Raw genomic sequence first — 15152 nt, 5'->3', positions numbered from 1 at the left:
AAAGGGAGACGAAAAGGAAAAGGAAAAGGAAAAGGAAAAGGAAAAGGAAAAGGAAAAAAAGGAAAAGAAAAGGCAAAGGAAAAGAAAATACAAAAGGAAAAGGAACAGAAAAGAAAAGGCAAAGGAAGACGAAGACGAAGTAGAAGAGGAAGAAGGAAGAGGAAGGAAGGGGAAGAGGAAGAGGAAGAGGAAGGAAGAGGAAGGGAAGAGGAAGAGAAAGAGAAAAAAATCCTAATCCAAGCCCTAACACTAACACTAGCCCTAACCCAAAACCTAACCCTAAGCCTAACCCTAACCCTAAAATTAACCCTAACCCTAGCCAAAAACCTAACCCGAAGCCAAACCTGAAGCCGAAGCCTAAATTTAAGAAATAGAAAAGAGAAGACAAAAAACGAAAATAACTCAAACACTAATCGTAATAATTACCTTAACCTTAACCACAGCCAAACGCTAAACAAAACATAGAACCCTGAACTTAACCTTTACCCTAACCCTAACCATAACCCTAACCCAGATCCCTGACCTTAACCATTACCCTTAGCCTAACCCTAACCATAACCATAACCATAACCCTAACCCTAACCCTAACACTTAAGCCTAACCCTACCCTAACGCTTATCCTAACCCTGTCCCTAAATGTAAACCTAACCCTAACCATAACCCAAATAAAAGAAAAGAGAAAAAAGCAAAGAACCGGAACCCTGACACGAACCCTAAGAAAAACAAAGGAGAAGGGAAAAAAATAAGAGATCCCTGACCCTAACCCTAAGCCTAACCCTAACTATAACTCGAACCATAAGCCTAAGCCGAACCCTAACCGCGACCCTAACCCTAAAACTAAGAAAAAGAAAAGAGAAAAAGAGAAAAGAACCCTAACCCTAGCCATAACACCTAACCCTAGCCCCTAACCATGACCTTAACCCCAACCCTAACTGTAACCCTAACCATAAGCGCAACCCTAACCCTAACACTAAAACTAACCCTAACCCTAGCCATAAACCTAACCTGAAGCCTAACCCGAAGCCGAAGCCTAACCCTAAGAAAAAGAGAAGAGAAAAAAAGAAAATAACCCTAACACTAACCGTAATATTAACCCTAACCTATACCCTAACCCTAACCCTAACACAGGACCCTGACCTTAACCCTTACCCTAACACTAACCCTAACCATAACCCTAAGCCTAACCCTAACGCTTAAGCCTAACCCTACCCTAACGCTTATCCTAACCCTGACCCTATCCTAACCCTGACCCTAAACCTAAACCTAACCCTAACCCAAACCCTAATAAAAGAAAAGAGAAAAAAAGAACCCTGACCCTAATCCTAACCCTGATCCTGAACCTAAACCAAACCCTAACCCTAACCTGAGCCCTAAAAAAGCAAAGCAAAGCGAAGCAAAGCAAAGAATCAGGGAACTTAAGACAGGTTATGTTTTCTCCAGCCTCGTTCAGCTGTGGCCGCAGGCTCCCTTCTGCAGTAAACAGAGATAATCAAAGGAGCACTCCACCTCTCCTGCACTTGACACGCATCTGAGTGTGAGCCATTCCATACAAGCGTTTACAATGTAGGAATTAGGTGAGATGAATCCCAGCCACACCCCCAACATTTCCCATGATGAAAAGAGGGAATTATAATAAGGCACACTTCCAGTATGTTACTTTGGTACTAGGCAGGTAACAAATTTCTCTTGATGTGAGGGCTCTCCAATTCAAGGCCTTTTGGAATAGAGAAGCCCTGGCATCAGTCAAATTCTGAGACTATGATCCGGTGTCAGCATGAACAAAATGAACATATACGTTTCAAAACAAAAACAGTGCATAAAATCTTACTATTCCTTTGGGATGTAACTGCACAATATTCTAACCCCAAGCGTATTTATTTAGGGACAGGCATAACTAATTGACTGTAGAACAAAGCTGTTGCCTTGGGAAGCACAGGACAGGCATAGAGAGCTCTCTGTTGTGGAAGGCAGATTTGATCAACCCCCCTTTGGTGAGGTCTGAGTGTTACCTGGCCATCTTTGAGTAGCAGGAGGGCCAGGGGCACTACGAGCAGCCAACCCAGCCAGAGATGTGCTCTGCAGTATCGAAAGGGGATTTCAGGCAGTGGACATCTTTTGGCAGTTTAACTTAGAAAACCAACCAACCAAAAAAAAACAAAATAAGGGGTTAATAAAGGTTAAATCTTCAGATTTTAAGACTACCACGTCTACAGTTATGCCAAAACTTATCCTGTTTAATATACATAGCATGGGAGCTGGCAGACCACACACCACGGTGATCGGCACATCTTGGTTAAAAAAAGGGCGCTACACACAGGGAGGCAGCTGCCTTCCGTGGCAGCCTAAGGAAAACCCGCGGCTGATCGCACGGTTTTGCACGGATGAGATGAGGAATGCCGACGTATAGGGAATGGACCAGATGAAGGCACCCCGTGGACAAGGAAAGATCAGCCTTGTCCGGGTATTTTCCTCAGGAACCCAGACGAAAGCCCCGCAAAAGCAACTTCCCCCTCGCCTCCCGGGCACCGCGCACAGCGGGGGGGCGGGGGCAGCGGGCAGGCGCCTCCCCGAGCGGCGCCCCCGGTCCTGACGGCGCTTCCGGGCGGGGGAGCCGGGATGTGCGTCCGGGTTGGGTCGGCCCCAGCGAGCCGTTTCCTCTCGCCTTCCCTCCGTCTCCTCTTCCCTGCGCTCCTCCACCGCCGTGCGCTCGGAGGGAGCGCCGCCCGCCCGCTCCGTAAGGGGTTGGTGAGAGGGGCCGCGGGCGGGCGGGGATCGGAGCCGGGGCGCCGCGGGCTGGCGGGAGCGGGGCCGGGGCCGCGGGAGGGGCCGGGGCGGCCGGGCCCCGCCCTCGGCGTGGTCCCTCGGGAAGGGCCGGGTGGTGTCGGTGGGATGGATCCCTGCGCGGAGCCCCGTGGGTGGCCGCCTCTGTTCTCGCCCAAAATGGCCATCCGGCTTCGCGGTGCTAACGGGGCTTGGGGAGCTCCGGCTAGCCGGGTGTAGGCTGATGCGGTCGAGAAACATCATCTGTCTGAGCGAGCCGAGCGAAGGGATCGGGTGGCCGCGCTCTGCCAGCGCGGGTGTGAGTCTGGTGATGGGCAGAGCCTTTAAAGCGGGAGTATTTTCCCCTCCTTCCAAAGGAGGGTGATTGATTCTTGGGAGGACATTTGCCACTCTGCATCTGCAAATTTTTACTGTGATGATATCCCGGCACAGCAAAAGGTGGGGGAAACTTAGCTTTTGTCAGCTGGGCAGTGATAAAGTTGTAGCAAGTCCGAGGGCGGTCAAGAGAGATTTCAGAGCATTGGAACAACTGGTTAAGGGACCAGGAGCAGTGTTCTGTTCTGGCCTTCCAGTCACAGGGAATGAAGCAGGAAGAAGGGGAAGAACCTGGTGGTATAGGCAGAATTTTGTTATTTTGGTGGTGGGTTAGTCTAGACAACAGCTATGCCTGCCAGCAGTAGATGGGGTATGTCTGTTTCGAAGGAGGAAACTACTTTCTTAAGAGTTAGTAGGACTCACTGAAGGAGTTTTAGACTAGATGTGAAGGAGAAAAGGGATGAAACTAGGCTTCCTAGAGAAGAGTTTGGGGGAGGCATGCATTTAAGGGATGGACGTCCGGAGAGTGGTGATGAGTAGGTTTAAATCCATCTGGCAGCTGGTTGCTAGTGGTGTTCCCCAGGGCTTAGTGTTTGTGCCAGTCCTGTTTAATAACTTTACCAGTGGCCTTGATGAAGTGATCGTGTGCACCCTCACTCAGTTTGCAGGTGACACCAAGTTGGGTGGGAATGTTGGTCTGCTGAAGGACAGGAAGGCTCTGCAGAAGCATCTGGACAGGTTAGATTGATGGTCCCAGGCTGGTTGTGTGAGATGAAACAAGACCAAGTGCCAGCTCCTGCACTTGGGTCATAACAGCCCCATGCAAAGCTACAGGCTGGGGACAGAGTGGCTGGAAAGGAGCCCAGTGGGAAAGGACCTGGGTGTGCTGGTCAACAGCAGCTGATCATGAGCCAGTGTGTGCCCAGGTGGCCAGGAAGGCCAGTGGCATCCTTGCCTGTCTCAGCAATAGTGTGGCCAGCAGAACCAAGGCAGGGATTGTCCCTCTGTACTCAGCACTGGTGAGGCCACACCTCAAAATCCTGTGTGCAGTTCTGGGCCCCTCACTCACTGCAAGAAAGACATTGAGGGGCTGGAGCGAGTCTGGACAAGGGCAGTGAGGTGAAGAGTCTAGAACACATGTCCTATGAGAAATGGCTGAGGGAGCTGGGGTCATTTAGCCTGGAGAAAAGGAGGCTCAGGGGAAATGTTACTGCTTTCTACAACTGCCTGAGAGAAGGTTGTAGCAAGGTGAGGGTTGGTCTCATCTGCAAGTAACAACCGGTAGGAAAAGAGGAAGTGGCCTCAAGGTTTGCCAGCGGAGTTTTAGGTTGGATATTAGAAAAAATTTTTCACTGAATGGGTTATCAAGCATTTGAACAGGCTGCCTGGGGCTGTGGGACAGCATCACCATCCCTGGAGGTATTTAAAAGATGTGTGCACGTGGCGCTTAGGGACATGGTTTAGCACTTGGGAGCCTTGGGTTAATGATTGGACTTGCTGATCCTTGAGGTCTCGTCCAGCACTAACGATTCTGTGATTTTGTAGTTCAGTGCCTCCATTTCTTCCTCATTAAGAAAAAAAGCCACCAAAACTTCAGTGAAATATCTTTGGAATAAGCCGAATAAAATATTCTCTACTTGTATTTTTTATTAATTTTCGATTAGTGAGTGTCAAACCAAAGCTAGTTAAATAACTTGCCTGAGGTCACGTAAGCAATGTGTGACAGAGACAGAAATAAATTGTACTATCTATATGCACCCTAATCTGTGTGATCATCTTGCCTCTTGCTTTCTATTCACAGCATTTTTATGACCATAATAGCTATTTACTTTGTTGACAGAATCAGTAGTTTCCTGAATAAACCAGAGAGTCACCTGAGACGCAAAGATGTTGGAAGAAGATATGGAGGTGGCCATCAAGGTGGTAGTAGTAGGAAATGGAGCTGTTGGGAAGTCCAGTATGATTCAGCGATATTGCAAGGGGATTTTTACAAAAGACTACAAGAAAACTATTGGTGTAGATTTCCTGGAAAGACAGATCCAGTATGTATTAAAGAGATGACATACTATTGATTTTTACCTCTCTCTCTTTTTTCTGTTGTTATCTTGAAATTTATGAAGACTTGGAAAACAAATCCGGCTGTTTTTGAAGCACACTAAAGGGAGTTGTTTGCTCTCTTGCACTGTGGGCTAAAGTTATATCCTTTATTCTCCATCCAAAATTTAAATTTGTAAATAAAATCTAGAATCTGTGCCATACCAAGCTCTTTGACAAGTTTGCTTTGTATTCTGACACCTGTTGATTATTTTTCAATTTCTTTTTGTGATTTCTTGTGAAGAAGAAGTAAAACTGCTAATGAGAAAAGAATTACACAAATTTATTATCAAATTTAGAAAAAAGTGACTGCGAAAAAATCAGTTAGAGTCTGTGCGGTATAAGCATATAATACCCAATTATGTTTGGTAAAGTGGAAAATCTTATGATAATGAGAAGTGAGAAAATTCTATAAAGTCTGCAAGCTGATTAAAAAGACAAAAGCACCGTTCTTAAGGCACCTAAGTTTTGTTTTGATGTCTCTCTTATTTTTCATTGTAGAGGGAAATGTAGAGGAAAAAGAGGAAAGGAAGAGGAAAATGTAATACAGATTGTCTGTAAAGAGCATATAATGTAGTTGAGGGATTATTGCCAGAGTATGTTATGAAAGTGAATGAATATTAATGTTACATTATTTCAAATCCAGTTAAATTTGATTTGGATTACTCTTATAGTGTAGAAACAGAAGTATTTCCTTGTCAATTGTTTTCATTTGTTCCTGTTACTGTTATTGATCACAAAATTGTCTTGTTTATTTCAGAGTTAATGGTGAAGATGTCAGGCTAATGTTATGGGACACTGCAGGTCAAGAGGAATTTGATGCAATAACTAAGGCCTACTATAGAGGTGAAAATACTGTGTTTGTTGTTTGGTAGTTGTTGGGTTTTCTTGGTCTTCATATCTCTAAAATATTTTTGTCTCTTTGCATTAAGATTTTTAGTTATTTCACGTGTGTGCAAAGCACGTTTAGTTCAGCTTTTTCAATTCTTAAATACTTTTTTCTCTTTGTGCAAGTTCCTTGTCTTAATTATGTCCACTTTATGCAGCAGTGGCCTTTAGGGAACGTTGAATGAAATGAGACAAATATCTGCACGGAAACTGGATGGAATGTAGTCAGTCAGTCAATCAGATGCAAATGTATATCTTCCCTCTAAAAGCATTTCATTGTTTCTGTGAGACACACATTGCTAAATATTCCAAAAACTGTGGATGAGGCACATAGTAATTAATCCAAGGAGGGGAAAATCCACCAGTCATCCTAGAAATACAGTTTACAGGGCACAGCAGTTCTTTTGCTAGTCAGTCTACCTTGAATACATTAAAACAAGAGCAGTAAGAAAAGCATATTTACTTCATAAAATAAACTGTGTTATTTGTGTAAAGGCAGCTTATCTATTTAACCAGTTACAAATTGCATACTTATGCTTTCTTTGCTTATTATTTAACAATGGTTCTGTAAATATTTCTCTTTGGGTTTTTTTGTTTGTTTTTTTGTTTGTTTGTTTGTTTTGTTTGTTTGTTTTTTTAATGGGAGAGATAAAAATTACTTGACAAAGTCATTTTGTCACTGTTCAGTTCTTGCAAACTAATTACCTGAGGTGGGGGGAAAGATATACTGCTATGGTATAAAATTACCTCATTTAGAGATAAAATAGTGATTATGCCAAGCTGTTTCAGGGTGTTACAGTCTTACGATCTTTGTATGTTTTATTATCAATTTGCTAATAGGCGGGGTTCTTTGGTAATACTTGTTGTTGCCGGTGACTGATGATTACGATTTTCTCAGAAAAAGATCTTCTTTTGTTACGTGGATGCAGATAATTTACAGCTGACAAGTTGAGCATACAAATTTTAGATGGTAGTAGTTGATTCTCTTGGAGCTTTCTTTTTACTGTCCTGGCCCTTGGTCCTCTTGTGTGCTTTGCTCTCCCCAGTTGTTTCAAGCCAAAGACTTTTTCTCCTAATTACTGGGACTGATAGGCTAGAACATGGAGTGTTGAGAAGAACTCAGGGGTACACCTACTGGCCTCACTTACCACAAACAACCTGGTGGTATAAAAACGAAATAAAAAATTTGCATGAATATCTTGAAATCTTGGTCATGACTCATGCCCAATGTAGTGCTGTTAGAGCTCTGCCTTGGAGTTCTTTGTACAGAAGTTTTTTGTTCTGTCTGAAGTCGAGCACAATCAGCCTGTAGCAGCATGATGGGTATATAATAAATAGTTCAAGGCATCAGATACTAGGACTACTCTACTCTAGGCTTTGACTCCTGAAGGACAAGGGAAATCAGAAGAGCCCAGAATGCAATTTTGGTCTACCCTCAGCAATGACACTATTACTATTATAGAAGCAAAAAGTGAGGCTTACTTTGGAAATACCAGGATTTTATTGCTGATAAGAGGAGGACACCTCTAAGATAGGAAAGATAAATGTTAGTTATTAATTTAAGATTTGATTCTACCACAGGTCACTGTCCCACTATCTATCATTGCACTAGGGCTTATGTAGTCCCCTGGGACCCTGTATGCTCACACATAAATGCTTCAGAGCCTATCTCTGAGTATTTCTTGTCCAGGGACCACATTCATTCAGCCTTGCAGAGAAAGAGAGTTGGAGCTGACAGTGGATTTGTCGTGTGGTTTTCTGTGTGCGGGCAAATGTGTGCAGCCAGTGTAGTTGCATGCTCACAATCACACGGTGCAAGGAGTCCAGCAGCCTAAATTCAGAGTTGAAGGAAGCACTGTATGTATTTAATAACTTATTTTTTTGTATTATACCATGCATCTTCTCACCAGTTTCTGTGTGATGGAAGTCAAATGTTTCTCAAGGCAGTATCTGATCCTTTCTTCATGCATGTATCCTCTTCCTTCTGCTACCACTGGTATATCTTGAAGATCCTTGTTAGGTTTTTGGTAGAAAACAGACATCTTGCTCATTAGTGTGGTACTCAGTTGCTGATTAGACAAATTGTTAGGATCCTCGTTTTGTTGCAAAATAGTTCATTCTTCATAATCAAGCCTTCATAGGATTGCTTTAGTTTGTATTTGTTAACCCCTTTTGTCTGTAGCAAATATAATGGAAGGCCTGCAATACTGCCCTAGTGCAGTTCTTTTAGATACTGTTAAGGAGACATTAAATCCTGCCAAGCCTGTTAAAGACAGCCAGGATCCACAGAAGTTAGAACATCAGCAGTAAACAAGAATTTCTGGATGATGATACTGGATTTTGATCTCAGTGTGAGATTGAACAAGTCACCGTCAGTTTTGTAGCCTGGATTTTCTATTGTAGCCTGGAAAAGCTGAGGCAAAGTACTGAGTGAAATGAGTAGGGTCAGGTATAAAGCCCTGTGAGAGCACCCTCATGGCAAGGAGTTTCCTTACACTTTTTCTATTACAAAGGCTTTGTACCATTATGAAAGGAAAAATAAAGTGTTTGTGGAGTCTATGGGGATAGGATAGTCTGCTGAAGATCTTTGAGATCAATTCAGCTGACAAGCTCATGCTTTACTTGCATTATGTAGCACTAGTCTCTAAACTTTTTTCTGAATTGCTCTAGGTATAAATATTATGTCAGTGATTCTGTAGACAGTTGGAACATTTTAAAATGTAGAGCAATTATCAATGCAATAATTGCACACAATGTCATTTCTTCAGTACTTTAAAGTACCTTTATGGAACAGCTTCTTACAAAAGAACTTTAATTTGAGATGTTCATTGAGAACATCCTGAGCTGTGATGCTCCTGTTTGACTCTATTCTGAGCCTTTGCTGCTCAGGTGCCTGTTGTTGTACATAATCTGTTGTATGACAGAGGTGATGTATGATTCCATTAGCAGTGGATGACTGAGATAGTTACTGACTCTTGAATATTGATTTATCATTTCTATTGTTTACTGGATAAGTTGTATGTATTTGTAATTTATTTGTATATTTCTAGGAGCCCAGGCTTGTGTTCTTGTGTTTTCTACAACTGACAGAGAGTCCTTCAAAGCAATCCCTACCTGGAAGGAAAAAGTTGTGACCGAAGTTGGAGACATTCCCACGGTTCTTGTGCAGAATAAGATTGATCTTCTTGATGACTCCTGCATAAAAAAGTAGGAGTTCTATTGTACTACTTTTAAAGATCAGTAGGTCCCCTGTATACCCAAGTTTTAAAAAAAGAAGTCTGTGGGAGTTTCTGGTGAAGACAGAGTATCTGGGTTGTCCCACCTGTGTCCTGCATCCAGACGTGCCCTAGGAGCACACGGGGCGGGTGTTGCTGCATGAGTGAGTGTAGATACTTGGGCAGATGTACTGCAAAGCTAGGAGCTTTCTGTTTGTTTCATGGTGCATCCTGAAGCCAAAAGTAATAGAGGAATGACATGAAAAGTTTGATTCTGGCATAATATGAGTCACACCTGGTTGGGTTTTTTTTAACTCAGAAAATCTAAAACTAGAAATTTTCTCTCCTGTTAAAATTCAGTTACTTTTAAACCGTGCTGTGCACCACTGAAGGCACATTGTCTGTTTGGCTAGTGAATGCTTGCTAATATTCTTTGCTTTCTTTAATTTGTTTTTTATTATTAATTTTTATCAAAACATTGTAACTCTATAGAAATACGTATGTGGTAATATTCTCAAACTGCATGGTGCTGAATCTTCCTTGCTGTATTTTTCTTTACAGATTTTAGTGTCAGTTCATTCTGCCCTTGTGTATGTGACCAACTTCCAACTTCATTCTTGTAATAAAATCAGCTTAACAAATGCTTTTATTTACCACGGCATTTCATGTAGAAAATAGTGCATGATCAAGTTAATCATTCTCCACTTCTTTAATTTCTATCATCTTCCTGAGAGATTTAAATTATTTCTTCTTTTTTGTTGTTTCCTGCACTGGCTTTCTCTGTTGTCTGTTTGCTATCATTGATGGCATAAATCAGCTTCCACTTCTTCTGCAAAGAATTCTGAGGATTTTTCAAAGGAAAAGCAAAATTGCATTTGAACTCCTCCTTTATTCATGGTATGTCACTTAGGTTTGGTTCTCAGAATACACTTTCTGACTCAGTAGCATAATCTTTCTGATGATGTGATTTGCCTTAGGGAAGTATCCATAAGTTTCTTAAACTTTAACGTAAGTTCTTTTTCACTTCACAGAAAAAAGTAATTCTTGATTTCATCTGCGCACTCATCTGATTGCATAGCATAGTACTTCATTAAGATATACTTAAGGATTAATTTTTGTTGTTCAGAGTTTGCGGTTATAGTGCTGTTAATTACAGCCTCCTTCCTTTTGGTTTCACCAACACCCTTCTTCGAACCCTTGGGAAGTTTTATTTAGCGAAGTCAGTAAAGACTGGAAGGAATTCCTTTGAGTCATAAAGAAACTGCATGTAAAATACCTTCTTTTTGTAGTGGAGATATTTTAAAGAAACTAAGCATTAAGTAATTTTGGACTGTCTTGATTTTTCTCAACCCGTTTTGCCGCGTTTGACTTACAACGAAGCACTTTGCTTCTAAGAGTAAACGCTGACAAATGAACCAAATAAGGATTCACAAAGTTGTCTTTGTTGCGCAGTGAGGAGGCGGAAGCGCTGGCGAAGAAGCTGAAGGTGAGGTTCTACCGAGCGTCAGTGAAGGAGGACCTGAACGTGAGCGAAGGTAGGACGTGCCGCGGGGAGGGCATGTCCTGCCGCTGCTCCACGCCCCGAGCATCCCCTGCCTGCAGCTGCCTGCTGCTCGCGCATCCTGGTGTGCTGGAGGCAGCCCTCCGCGTGGTCCCTGGCAGCGCACCTTAAACACGGCTGAAATGACCTGCTATCAGTGGGCTAGGCCCATTTCTTTGTGCACGCCTTTCTCTTCTGCAAACACGCGCAGCTGCAATGTTCACAAGTTAAGGCTCATTAGTCCTAAGGACTGTCAGTAAGCACGAGCTTTTAAAACAAATGCACCTAGAAGTTCGATTATTGTGACATACAAATTGTTGAGCGGATTATTTTGTTATTGGTGGTGGTTAATAAATAATTGGTAGAAATTATTATTTTATATTTCAGTCATATTTAAATTAAGTACATTAAAAGATTGCATCTCTTGCAGTGTTTTGTCTACTGGTGATATTTGATTAGTTCCTAAGTACCACTTTTAATGTACTTAATTTCATAAGAGTAGTGTTAAAATTCTGTCTTTTGTGGGCTGGGTTTAATCATGAACTATACTCCCTAATGATACATTCTTGTTTAATTAGTTAAAATTAATAGTAAACTCCCTGTTTCTTCTCTATTAACATCGTTCACCGTGGGAAAAATCTGCAAGAGAAAATATAAAACACTTTTGTATATCTTTAAATGAGCTGAATTACGAATGTAAATAATCATAACACATCTAGGTTCTGAAAATTCTGCTTTAGTTTTATATCTTTTCAGATTCCTAGGTCAACTTTTTATACACCAATAAAATGAGGGTAGCATTAGTTAATTATAAAAAGGTTGTTGCCAAGTTCTATTAATAAGAATTATTTTACATGACTACTATTTTTCTAAGGCTTCTTGCAAAAAATATGTATATTAAATTCCTACATAACTGTAAAAAGTTCCAAGTTGCATTAATTGAAACATTTGGCAATATATGTATGCAAGGTTTTTTAATAAGAGCATTGAGACGTATTGGTGCAAGACTTCAGTATGGCAAACTGTAAGAGCTGGGCAGACACTGGTGTGTCCTGGATTCTGCCCAGGCACACAGGCTTGCCCAGAATCACTAGGTTGTGCTAAACCTGGGGTGTGAGATGCACTTTTGTCACCATGTAGAATTTTGATGCAATGGGATGATGATGGTGATGATGATTTTTAAGCATTCTATGATGTAACTTTTTTCTTTTTAACTTTTCAGTTTTTAAGTATTTGGCTGATAAATATCTTCAAAAGCTCAAGCAACAAACAGCAGAAGATTCAGAACTAGTGCACACAAGTAGTAACAAGATCGGTATGTATACTATAATTAAAAAAAACCCTAGGAACAGTATTTTGTGCCATCAAAGCTTATGGTCTCATCTGTTTCCTTATGGAATTAAGACAAGGTGAATCAGGGTCTAATTATTACCTCCCTATCTTAGGATATCATCTCTTTCTCTGAAATAACTTTATGACTCTTTAAAGTTACAAGATGGTCAAACTGATGTACAAAAGTTTCTAGCTAATGCTTGGCAAGTGCCCTTTTACTAAATTTATTTAAACACGATTGTGCAAGGATTTAAGAAGGATGCTTGTCGGGTTCTTTTAGGGTAATTAGCATTACATAGCATTGCTCATCTCGGTGTGGACTTAAAAGACTCATGGGGAAAGAATCTGGCATGTAATCAGAAGGTGTTAGTAAGTTGCCTTCTATAAGAAAACACTGAACTTCTGTAATTCTTTAAAGAATTTCTGAGACAGGTAATTTATTTTCCTTAAAGCACTCACTTTTTATTCAGGCCTTTTATGTACCTTTATATCAACAAAGTTTCTGAATTTTAAATTGTCATGTTTTCCTTCTGTAATGTTACTCAACTAACCACAACTTTGTGCAGCTAGTAACATACACATACATACATAGATGAGTGCATATGCTGCCCTTCAATTACACAGATGCATACCTGCTTTAAATACTGCCTGGCTAGTAATTGCAACAGCCTCTACTTCCAATTTAGTTGCAAAATTGACCTAAAATAGATTTAAAAACTAGTGTATACATTTGGGGTGCTCTACTGTGCCTTAGCAGGCGTCGTGTCTAAAGTGTTTATGTATTATGCTGCAAGCAGTAAACAAATATAAATAGTTCTCTTGTCTGAATTCTGTAGGTGTGTTTAATACAGCTGGTGGAAGCCACTGCAACCAAAATTCTAGCACTCTTAATGGTGGAGATGTCATCAACCTTAAACCCAACAAACAGAGGACCAAGAAAAACAGAAGTCCTTTTAGCAACTGCAGTATACCTTAGACCACTTCTGGAGGAAATTAAGCAACTCAGAGAATTGGATGAAGTTGTGCAATTGAATACAGAATAAAGCCAGCTGTAGAGGTATTTTTCCCGGTGCTTTAGCAAATCTTGTGCCTCCTTGATAGAGGGTGGATTGATTTAGATGAACTCGCTGATGCCGTGGGTTTGTTGTGTGGCCTGAGACGCCTGGTGGCGACACACAGAACCGTGGCTGCCTCGTGCACTTTGTACAGATTAGGTGAGCTTTTCCTTTCCCAAGGAATTACTTACAGAGCTATGAACTAGGTATTGCTGAATTGCAAAGCACATTTAATGTAAGGATAATACTTAGATGTATAGGTACGGTCTGTAACTCTATGGCCCAATGTAATGTAGCAACCTTGCAACTAAATTTCAAAGAAAATACTAGAATTGGTTAGTCAGGACACTACCAAGATAAATAAGGAGCAAAAAAACCTACTTCAATTTATGCCTGACCACATTAAAATGGATTCTGGCAGTCCTGTGGGTGCAAGATCCTTGCATTATATATATATGTGTGCTAAGGTATATATGTAAGCATTTGGGATAAATATCTAGGCTTGGTTCCAGTGTCTCCATTACTTGGAGATCAGGTAATGATCATCAAATAGCATCTTCCAATTGTCCTTTAAAAATGTTGCATTTCGGGTCAGGCTTTCCAAGCTGCCACTGTGTATGTTTCACTTGCTATACTTTGGGCCTAAAAGCTTAGATTTAAAAATGTACGGTGCCAAAAATGCTCCTTTTTACCTAATGCTATGCTACAGATATTTTGTACGTTTGTTTTTCTCAGTCTTAACAGGTTGAACAAATAACACTAATAGCTATTCAGAGGGAACACATAATCATATTCTTGTTCAAATTTGATTGTTGTATCCTGTGTTGTCTTATGAAAAAGGAATTTTCAAAGTGGTGTTACACAGTATTTATCTTATGTGAAATTTTTTCATAGATACCATAAACTAAGTTACAGGGATCCAAAAAATTGCAGCTGATTATATTAGGGAGATATTGTTGAATGTTTTCTCAGATTTAAAGTTAAGGAAATCTAATTCTGCAAGATGAGAGACATAGCAAAAACTTTTCAAAGTGCTTTGGTAATTTTACAGAACTGATTTACATGTTTAGGAGCCCAAATCTAACTTCAAGCTTATTTGGGCTAAGGCTCCTAAATCACTAAGGTGCTTTTAAAAATGCTAAGCGAGATACCTTTTATTTAGCAAAAATGAACACTTTATAATCCTCTTCAAGAGCATGCATGACTTTTAAAAACTATTCGTTTTGTTTACATGTTTTTGTATGGTATGATATAATTTTAACTTTCTAAGATTTCTACAAGTCTGCCAGTGACAAATGCAAAATATGCTGCTTAAAAAAATCAGTTTTAATAGTTTTATGAATGGTGTATGAGAATGAAAATTGGTTGAGTGATCCTGTATATTTTTGAAGGAAGGACTTTTCACTATGTGAATTCATGTAGGAAGCTTGACTGACTTTGTTTCTAAGTCAATGAGCATGAAAATTGAAATGTATTCTTATTCCCACTGTCTGCAGAGAGAGAGTGAGTGGCAAGTTATGCACAAACACTAAAGATCTCTGAACTCTGTATTTTATTTTTACTGTATTAGCCTGTATTTCTACTGAGTACCGTAGTTTCTTTCACAAGCTATTAGAGATCTCCTGTTGCTGGCGAGAAGGAGGGCACCCCATCCCTTTTGCTATTGCAGCAAAAATGTATGTTCTTCACCATAATGTTTCTTGTATTTTCTATTGGATAAAGGCCTCTATTTTTTAACAAGTGCATTTAATCACTGTATGTATAAATGGAGTCAAGTCCTATCTGTCTTAGCACTTTAAGAAGTAGGGTACTTGGGATGACTGAATATCATGAGGCCGCCTCACAACTTAGGGTAGAGTGTATGCATGAAGAATTTTGACAATTGTTTTTAATATGGAAACTTTTACATTTCATTGTCTGTCTGCAAGTTTC

General features: G+C 40.6%; 1 protein-coding gene across 3 annotated transcripts; it reads left to right on the top strand.

Annotated features, from left to right (window-relative positions):
• The first annotated feature begins 2598 nt into the window (after positions 1-2598).
• On the top strand, positions 2599-15152 carry RAB23 (RAB23, member RAS oncogene family). 3 transcript variants are annotated; one of them, XM_040054412.1, is made up of 7 exons: positions 2599-2734; positions 4937-5138; positions 5951-6036; positions 9129-9285; positions 10746-10828; positions 12056-12148; positions 13002-15146. In XM_040054412.1, the coding sequence occupies exons 2-7, from the start codon at positions 4984-4986 to the stop codon at positions 13139-13141; spliced, it is 714 nt and encodes a 237-aa protein (XP_039910346.1). In that variant the 5' UTR covers positions 2599-2734; positions 4937-4983; the 3' UTR covers positions 13142-15146. The 3 variants fall into 3 exon arrangements, with proteins under 3 accessions (XP_039910346.1, XP_039910347.1, XP_039910345.1); XM_040054411.2 differs by having other exon boundaries at positions 2618-2741; XM_040054413.1 differs by lacking the exon at positions 4937-5138 and having other exon boundaries at positions 2611-2741; positions 13002-15152.

Source organism: Hirundo rustica, unplaced genomic scaffold, assembly GCF_015227805.2.
Source record: "Hirundo rustica isolate bHirRus1 unplaced genomic scaffold, bHirRus1.pri.v3 unplaced_BUSCO_357329at7742, whole genome shotgun sequence".
In the NCBI taxonomy this organism is placed as follows: domain Eukaryota; kingdom Metazoa; phylum Chordata; class Aves; order Passeriformes; family Hirundinidae; genus Hirundo; species Hirundo rustica.
Note: the sequence above shows the minus strand (reverse complement) of the source record. Positions and strands in the feature narration are given on the sequence as shown.